Raw genomic sequence first — 10,059 nt, forward strand, 5'->3', positions numbered from 1 at the left:
AGAGAGAGAATTAGAGACAGAGAGAGAGAGAGAGAGAGAGAGAGAGAGAGAGAGAGAGAGAGAGAGAGAGAGAGAGAGAGAGAGATACAGAGAGACAGACGACTAGACAGACAGAGAGAAGGCGAGGGATAGATAAGAGAGAGAGAGAGAGACAGACAGAGACAGACTAGACAGACAGAGAGAAGGCGAGGGATAGATGTGAGAGAGAGAGAGAGAGAGAGAGAGAGAGAGAGAGAGAGAGAGAGAGAGAGAGAGAGAGACACACACGCACACACACACACACACACAGACAGACAGACGGACGTTTGGCGCCACTTCTGGTACTCCTACCACATGGCAGCAAGGGTTATTTTATATGTACTTTCTATAGATAGGACAGTACATACCACAACGTTTGATATAATAGCCGTGGAACACTGATTAGTAAGGGAAAAACACCGACTCAAAGGAGGGCATTGATCAAGCGAACCATCGCACTCATCGCTCTGTAACTGGTCGACACTTTTCCAAGCTTTCGTGTATATTTTCGGTTAGGTTGCCTATTTCTCGTTCCAACCAGCGCTCAAAACTGATATACCAAAGACAGAGGCACGTACTTCCATGTCTGTGAAAAGGTGAACATAAAATGCCACTCGATGACATGGAATGAAATGGCAATTCTAACGACATACATGCCTCTGTGAAACCGATAGTATCTGTAATTAGTTTTTTTAGAATCCGGCAGCAGCCTTAAAAAATATTCTTTTCGATTAGCTATATTAGTACAACATAATGCACTGGTTGTGGTAATATCGTTTGTTTTTAATATCCTAGACAAAAATATACGTCGTGCATTGCGACTGATTATTGCTACTGTTTTCGCGATCATCTGCCAAATTGTAATTCATTTATGTGTGTTATCGTGAAAAATCTATTTTCGTTTTTGATTAATGATCTAGGTGGCAGTTAAAGGAAACGAAGTCTAGCTAGTTTTTGTTTTGCCCTTTCGATTTGCCCTATGTCCATGTCCATAGTAAACGAAATATTCTAATATTTCACTGTTTCCGTTTTTCGTTCCTTTGAATTTCAACCACGTCCAAATGTCAGACAAGGTGGCTATTCGGCCACGGCCTCAAGCAAATGGAACATAATAATTTAGTCATTTAAAAATATCTTTGTTGGGTGTGTGTAGCTTTTTGTTCGTTTTAATTGTTTCTTGTTTGTTTGTTTTGTGATCTTTGACTGTTGTTGTTGTTTGTTTGGGGTTGTTTTTTGTTTGTTTGTTGTTGTTGTTTTTTGTTTGGGTTTTTTTTTTTTTTTTTTTTGGGGGGGGAAGGGGGGGGGGGGGGGTGTTGGGGTTGTTGTTTTTTGGTATCATTGTCGGTTGTGTTATTGTTGGAGTTTTGTTGTGCTATAATTATCAATAAATGCCCTGCCAAGGGCCACCATAGCAGGAATTTCTCCTTGGACTATGTGAACTTTTAAAAGTGGATGTGGCTGTTGTCGACAATTTATTTTCTGACTTCCAGCGGGCGTATTCACTGGAATGGTACAAAATGGCTGCGCCTGTTATATATAATAAACGTCACATTTAACAGTTTTATTAATTAAATATAAGATTATACCTGTTGATATTAAGCAATAATGTGCATTATAGATCGTTGCATATGCCTACCAGTCCAAAAGCTTTGCGCGAGCATTCCTTTAAATCGTGGCTAAAAGTAAGCTTCTTTGAGTCAGACAGTGTTCATTAATATACCTGTGCGCTCAGGTGTGTTTATTAGGCACCATTGCGGGGTGAAGACATAATGGGGGAGGACAGTTTTCGTCTAACCGTTGCTTCTTTGGTACGTGCGCTTAAAAAATATAAAAAATGTATTTTGTGGCATTAGAAACAGCGGGATGACCTGAAACATTTCGAACGTATCTAATGTCTGATTTCTATGATCAAAAACGCCTCTAAGAGGAAAAGACAGAGTAAGTAAACTTTGTAATATGAATGCTGTTGAAGATGAGTATCATTGTATTTTGGTCTGTCCTTTCTACAATACTATCAGATGCAGGTACATAAAACCATACTATTACACCAGACCATCCTCTTTTAAATTAATACAGCTATTGTCCATTGATAATGTGAACCAGTCTCGGTGGTGTCGTGGTTAGGCCACCCAGCCAGAGCGAGTTTTAACGACTCAGTGGGTAGGTGTAAGGCTACTAATCATCTTCTCTCTCACTAACCAACTAACAACTAACCCACTGTCCTGGACAGACAGCCCAGATAGCGGAGGTGTGTGCCCAGGACAGCGTGCTTGAACCTAATTGGATATAAGCACGAAAATAAGTTGGAACGAAACGACTGATAATATAAAGCAGCTAATAACAGTGTAAAAGATTTACTAGGGGCAACCACATGATAATATGTAAGTGGATTATATATACAGAGAATACTACATGAGCGGTCGTTAGATACCATTTATCTTACAACGAGTTGTTTAAAAACGTATCTAACAAGTGAAAGTGAGTTAGATACGTTTTTAAACAACGAGTTGTAAGATAAATGGTATCTAACGGACACGAATGTTGTATTCTATTTCTTACATATACTGAAACAAACAGTTTTAAAATAAATTTAAACGCCTTTTCCAACGAAAACCTATTTACGGCCCTTGTGCTTATAGTTAACTTTTTCGTGACAGACATGTCAGTTTCAGGTCATCTTGTACGTCACGGAGTGATCGATTCAACCATTCTTTTTTTCATTGGATGGGATGACATCGGTGACCTGGGGCCTAATTCACTAAATTCTCGCAACTTTGCGATCTCGTAGTGCAATGCTAAAAGACTTACAAAGAGGACGCTTTGTTGTCTAGAAGAGCCTAAGAGAGCTTTGTGAATTAGGCCCCTGGTCGTGAAACACACGTATATGTTTTAGCAAGTGTGTGTTACCAAAAATAACAAATGATGTTCTCACCAACAGGTGTGTAAGAAATTATCTTGATTATATATACTCTTTATTATATTTGATAATTATTATTACATTTTATATTCAATATTTTCATCACTTTCCACACAATGTAAATTGTTTTCCCTTTTTAATGATATATGTATTATATTTTAATGTTTGTAATGCCTATGAACTGTATATTTGCAGCTAATAAAGTATATTAATTGTTAAAAAAAAGAAGTGAAAATATGATATGTGTTTAAAACGTAGGATCTGTGACTTTAATATTGTGTTTGGGTAGTAATTGGGTATAAATACGAAAACTAGGTTATGAAATTATATCATCGAAGATATAATGTTAATGGGGCTATTTTGATGTATGTTACTTTGAGTTGCTGCCATTGTTACCATACCCTGTCCTAAAATTGTCCTATATCACCTCTGACATTACAAATGTTCGTTATGGTACGAAATGACTTTCAGTTATGGTACGAATGACCAAAGTACGAAATGACTAGGGTACAAAATGACTTTTCACAATGGTACAAAATTACTAGGGTACGAAATGACTTTTTGCAATGGTTTGAAATGACCAGGGTACGAAACGACCAAATTAGGTACGAACTGACTATGGTACGAAATTACCATGGTACGAATTGAGTAGCAACCTGTTACAATCCTTGTTTGTTTAGAACACGCCAGGGGCCTGGGCGTAGCCCAGTCGTAAAGCGCACACCTGATGCGCGGTCGATCTAGGATCGATCCTCGTCGGTGGGCCCATTGGGCTATTGCTCGGTCCAACCAGTGCACCACGACTGGTATATCAAAGGCCATTGTATGTGATATCCTGTCGGTGGCATGGTGCATATAAAAGATCCATTGCTACTAATGGGAAAATGTAGCGGACTTCCTCTCTATGATTGTGTCAACATGACCATATATTTGGCATCCAATAGCCGATGATTAATAAATCAATATGCTCTAGTGGTGTCGTTAAACAAAACACATTTTTCTTCTCTTGTTTTCTTTTACAACACGTACTTTTAGTGTGAGTGAGAAATAAGCAGTCGCTATATGAATTACGTCTTGTCATTAATAGCAATGGCTTTTTTTATATAGACTTATGCTCAGACAGGACATAACATACCACAGTCTGTGATATGTCAGTTGTGGAGCACTGATTGACTGAAATGGAAAATATTTTACTAGATTTGTTGAAACTTCGCCGCTTTCAATAACTGACAAACAGTTGTTAATTTAAAAGCGTAACAACTTTTCATTTATCAGTCTGGCGCCTGTTCCGTGTGATCGTTAACGTGGCATGTGCTGCAGTGTATTGATTGTTGTGTAATGTTACGAAAACAAATAATGGGTCTTGTGGTGGGAGTATCACGTGACCTCATTTCTCAAAACTCCATTACACACCACCAGTCACTGTTGCATGTGGCGCAGTGGCAGAGAACATGCGGGAGAGGCAGTCGATTATAGGTTGCTATGTACCAAATCAATTCCTATTGCCGACAATATTAACGTTTATTAATCAAACTGATATAAGCAGCGTATCAACACACCCAGGCAGTACAGCAATAAAAGGTGTGGCACCTCACATGTAATTTACCTGCCAGAAAAAAAAGGGGGGGGGGGGGGCACATACCATTTAAGATATTTAATTTATGTTTTTATTAGCAACCCTCATTTTTACTGAAAATGATGATCCATGTCACACATTGCTACCAATTACAGTCACAGCTGTTTTTACTCCGTAAATATTAAAACATTGGCACGGAACTTTCTTTTTGTTTGTACATGCAACCTATAGGATAAATGGCCATAATTTCATTTCATTTCAACTTATTTTCGTGCTTATATCACATTAAGGTTCAAGCACGCTTTCCTGGGTACACACCTCAGCTATCTGGGCTGTCTGTCCAGGACAGTGGGTTGGCTGTTAGGGTGTAGTGGTCTTGCACCTACCCAATGAGTCGTTAAAACTCGCTCTGGGTGGTAGCCGGTACCGGGCTGTGAACCCTGTACCTACCTGCCTTATGTCTGATGGCTTAACTACGATACGACCGTGGCCGTCAATGGCCTCGTTCTAGTTAGTGGTCCACGCCTGGTAAATCAAACATCCGTGGGGACTGTTCTCTCTGTGGAAAACTCTTTAAAGATATCTTGCTTCCTCGCGGTACAACCAGTCCATGAGGCACCAGCGGATTTATTCTTTGGACCGAGTTTAACCACCCCACTAGAGCACATTCATTTGTTAACCATCGGCTATTGGCTATTCTAACCTACGTAGGATAAAGCCAATATCTTAAGACAGTAACAAGTTATTATCTATTTCCTTTCATTTATATCCTGTCCCATTTGTTCTATTCCCTTGATTTCTTTTCATTTATATCCTGTCCCATTTGTTCTATTCCCTTGATTTCTTTTCATTTATATCCTGTCCCATTTGTTCTATTCCCTTGATTTCATTTCTATTACTTCTTTCCTTTCTAGTTTTATGCGGGATCGAACCTCCTCGGTGGATCCATTCAACTGATTGGTTTTTTTCTCGTTCCAACCAGTGCACCACAACTGGTCAATGGACGTTGTATGTGCTTTCCTGTCTGTGGGAAAAAGTTTGTTTTATTTAACGACGGCACTAGAGCACATTGATTTTTTATCTTATCATCGGCTATTGGACGTCAATGTCTGTGGGGAAAGTGCATATAAAAGATCCCTTGCTGCTAATGATAAAACATGTAGCGGGCTTCTTCTAATGACTATATGTCAGAATTACCAAACGTTTGACATCCAATAGCCGATTATTAATTAATCAATGTGCTCTAGTGGTGTCGTTAAACAAAACGAGCTTTCTTTCCCCTCACGTTATATTCCAGTTTTTTGTTTTTTGTTTTTGGGGTTTTTTTTTTCTTTTTTACATTTTCTTTCGTTTCTTTCATTTCTGTTAGTTTTCCCCTTCCCCAACTGCTGATAATCTGATCGCTAAAGTGCTGTCGATCAAATCTGGCATTATCGATGATCGATCTGTAAAACAACACCGGCTGCACGCTCGTGTGTTATTAATGAGTGGTTAATGAGAACCGACCTCTCCGGGGTCACCTCGTTGTGAGGAAAACGTTTACACCAGCCATTTATTAATCAGACAAATTAATAAGTGGACAAGCACAACAGTTTTCACTTAATGTGATTTTAGTCAATTCAGGTTTCGCCTCTTTATTGACTGTTAGTACACTAGCTTATTAGTTTACGGAATACGTGACGTCTGGGTCGGGTTCGATCATACAGTAGTTACGACATCGATATTAAGTGTCGGCTTCGTATGTTAGAACCAGAAGCGTTTGTTTTATGTAAAGACATCACTAGAACAGACAGACGTGTCAAATCCACACTATCTATGAATTATAGTACAATCTCCATACTGATACAAATCATACTGATACAAAACATGATCTTTAAGAAATGATACATTGTCTTTATAAAAAATAAAAAAAATATTAATAATAAAGAAACCTGCCCATAAAAATGAGCGTCGAGACGAGCGCTCTGTCGACTGCATGCCCGTGGGAAGTGGCGGACGGGGACAGGAGGCGAGGGACTGCATGCCCGTGGGAAGTGGCGGGCGGAGACAGGAGGCGAGGGACTGCAGGCCCGTGGGAAGTGGCGGACGAGGACAGTAGGCGAGGGACTGCAGGCACGTGGGAAGTGGCGGGCGGAGACAGGAGGCGAGGGACTGCAGACCCGTGGGAAGTGGCGGACGGGGACAGAAGGCGAGGGACTGCATGCCCGTGGGAAGTGGCGGGCGGGGACAGGAGGCGAGGGACTGCATGCCCGTGGGAAGTGGCGGGCGGGGACAGGAGGCGAGGGACTGCATGCCCGTGGGAAGTGGCGGACGGAGACAGAAGGCGAGGGACTGCATGCCCGTGGGAAGTGGCGGACGGGGACAGAAGGCGAGGGACTGCATGCCCGTGGGAAGTGGCGGGCGGGGACAGGAGGCGAGGGACTGCAGGCCCGTGGGAAGTGGCGGGCGGGGACAGGAGGCGAGGGACTGCAGGCCCGTGGGAAGTGGCGGGCGGGGACAGAAGGCGAGGGACTGCAGGCCCGTGGGAAATGGCGGGCGGGGACAGGAGGCGAGGGACTGCATGCCCGTGGGAAATGGCGGGCGGGGACAGGAGGCGAGGGACTGCATGCCCGTGGGAAGTGGCGGGCGGAGACAGAAGGCGAGGGACTGCAGGCCCGTGGGAAGTGGCGGGCGGAGACAGGAGGCGAGGGACTGCAGAGCCGTGGGAAATGGCGGGCGGGGACAGGAGGCGAGGGACTGCATGCCCGTGGGAAGTGGCGGGCGGGGACAGAAGGCGAGGGACTGCAGGCCAGTGGGAAGTAGCGGGCGGGGACAGAAGGCGAGGGACTGCAGACCCGTGGGAAGTGGCGGGCGGGGACAGAAGGCGAGGGACTGCAGACCCGTGGAAAGTGACGGGAGGGGACAGGAGGTGAGGGACAAGAGGCGTTGGACTGAGCTGGCCCCTCACCCCCACCCCCGGTACCAAGCACGGCGGAAGCAAATAGAATCGAGGGGGGAGGGGAGGCTGACTGAGATCAGGGGCGCAAATAAAAGTTTCTACGGGGTTCGGGGTATACTTCCCCGTAAAAGTTTGAAAACTAGATGTCCTGAAATGTCCTAGAGAAATCCGAGTCCGCCCCCAGCCCAGCGTTCAACCGGCAGAGTTCGACCTCGCCCTGTGTTTGTCAAGGACAGAGTTTTAGTGGTGGTTAATGTTATTGAGAGGGAAGTCTGTGTAGTTATTTTACACCAACCCACGGAGCCATTAAAACTGGCCTTGGAATACGAACCCAATACCTTCCAATGTCTACCGTCTACCGGCTAGTAACACTATTATCCTGTTCAATTATTTAGACCCAAAGTTTTTTGCAAATATTACGTTTATTTCCTATTCGATATTTGTTTTCTTTGCATTTACATGAAAACAAACCCAAACCCCGACAGGTTTTATATACAAATCATCATATAAAATGCACGAAGTTGACTTAATTCCACTTTTTAAAAATCTCTGTGTGTTCGGAATGCACGTTATTTCTCCTATAAATAACTAAGGTCATTTGCATATCAAAAGCATCATTCTATAGTGCGTTTCAAACTAATGTTCGGTTCTATCGTCCTATCCGCACAAATCGTAGTATGACCTATATTTAAGAAAATATCTGTAAACATGAAGCAGGCGCGGATTCAGGTGGGGAGTTCAAGTGACAAAACCTCAGTTTGAAAAAAAAATATGTATCAAATATTCTAATTATATTGTGGAATACACAAGCGCGCGCGCTGAAAGGAGAGACATACATACAGAGAGAGAGAGAGAGAGAGAGAGAGAGAGAGAGAGAGAGAGAGAGAGAGAGAGAAACGTCATTTATGTAACGACGCACTCAACATATTTTAATCTATGGTTATATGGTTATAGGGAGAGAGAGAGAGAGAAGAATATGGTATGCATGCGATTGGTGGAGGTGTGACCCTCTGCACAACCCCAACCCCACTTAAGGCTTCTTTTATATATGGAGCGGGACGTAGCTCAGAGGTAAAGCGTTCGCTCATGGTAGGTCGACTGATCGATCCCACATGGTGGACCCATTGGGTTGTGTCTAGTTCCAGCCTGTGCACCACAACTGATGTATAAAGGCTGTGGTATGTGCTATCCTGTCTATGGGATGGTGCATATAAAACGTCCCTTATTGCTTATCAAAATTGCTTATCGGAAACAGTGGCCCATGTGGCGGTAGCGAGTTTCTTTCTCACTGTCATAATGCTCCTTAACCGTTTTGTCTGACGCCACATAAACGTATATCAAATGTGTTGAGTGTGTCGTTAAATAAACATTTCTCTCGTATGTATGTGTAGTCTATATGCATTTCTAGTCGATTAGTTTATAGGTTGTTAGGTTGTTTGATAGTGAATGATATGGAAATAAATTGTTTTTGGTGTTAAAGAGTTCATGCATACATTAAAGTAATACTCCTGATGGGTATGGAGAAATAACTTAATCAGTCGACAAACTCATTTCTTCATCACTATCTTCGTTAAGGGGGACTATCACAGGGGGTATTTTTATTTCTTATAAAACTATTTTGTTTTCTAAAATCTTCTTCGATCTTTATTACATGTTTAACTGCGTCAGAGAAGTGTGTAGGTGTGACAGAGTTCAATGCATGTGCAAGTTCTCTCCGCACCGTGGTCATTTTACCATCATTATGACGAGCTATGTGCCCTTTGACTTGACTTCAGATCAGTTCTATCGGATTGAGTTCAGAATGTCTTGGCGGCAGTCTTAGACACAAGTGCCTATGGCGTTCAGCAATATCATCAGTAACAAATTGCTGTGCACATTTGTTACTTTTCACAATTTCATAAAGAACTGGCTTTGTCATGTTACTCTCAAAAGGTATATTTTTGTTTCGTAGCCACGACTGAATTTCTTCCTTTTTAGCGTTTAGTGCAGGACATCGTGTAATCTCAGTTAATTTGTTGTGGTAGCTTGCGTTATCCATGACGATAACAGAATGTTCTGGTAGAGAAGGCATAAGTTGTTCTTCAAACCATTTGATGAAATTGTCATGATTCATTTCACCATGATAGTCTCCGTCTGCGTTTTTTAGCCTCAAAGATCAATTCACAGCCATCTATCAATCCATATTTATCACAGCCAGCATGACAAATAATAAGTCTTTTTCCCTTCCCAGTCACCGAACAGAGTTTAGGAACTCTATCAGCAGCGTCTGATTTCGGCAGGTGATTGGCGGTACTTGTGCCCGGGTGGATATCTGTCCAGTGGTGGGATGTTGTGTGGTTGACATTCACCCAGGTCTCATCTTGATACACTATTAAATACCCCTGTTCTCGTAAACTGAATATTTCATGGAGATAAGACAGTCTCCTGTCTGATATATTGGCGTCCTCAAAAATCACTTTTCCGGTTGTAGACATATGTTGGTATTTAAAATCGAGGTCATGGAGTGTTCTTCGTAAAGTTGATATGGATATGTTGATTCCACATTCCTCCCTTAAAGCCACGTTAATCTTATGTAATGTAGGTAATTCGCCCTTTCTATAAAATCTGTAT

General features: G+C 42.3%; 1 protein-coding gene across 1 annotated transcript; it reads left to right on the forward strand.

Annotated features, from left to right (window-relative positions):
- Positions 1-6,711: 6,711 nt before the first annotated feature.
- LOC121387294 (S-antigen protein-like) lies at positions 6,712-7,611 on the forward strand. Its single transcript, XM_041518316.1, has one exon. It carries the CDS (start codon positions 6,712-6,714, stop codon positions 7,609-7,611), a length of 900 nt encoding a protein of 299 aa, XP_041374250.1.
- Positions 7,612-10,059: the final 2,448 nt, after the last annotated feature.

Source organism: Gigantopelta aegis, chromosome 13 (genome assembly GCF_016097555.1).
Source record: "Gigantopelta aegis isolate Gae_Host chromosome 13, Gae_host_genome, whole genome shotgun sequence".
Classification (NCBI taxonomy): Eukaryota; Metazoa; Mollusca; class Gastropoda; order Neomphalida; family Peltospiridae; genus Gigantopelta; species Gigantopelta aegis.

What these genes read in the sequence shown, in the direction of transcription:
- LOC121387294 (XM_041518316.1), top strand. Translation starts at nt 6,712, where the DNA reads ATGCCCGTGGGAAGTGGCGGGCGGGGACAGGAGGCGAGGGACTGCATG.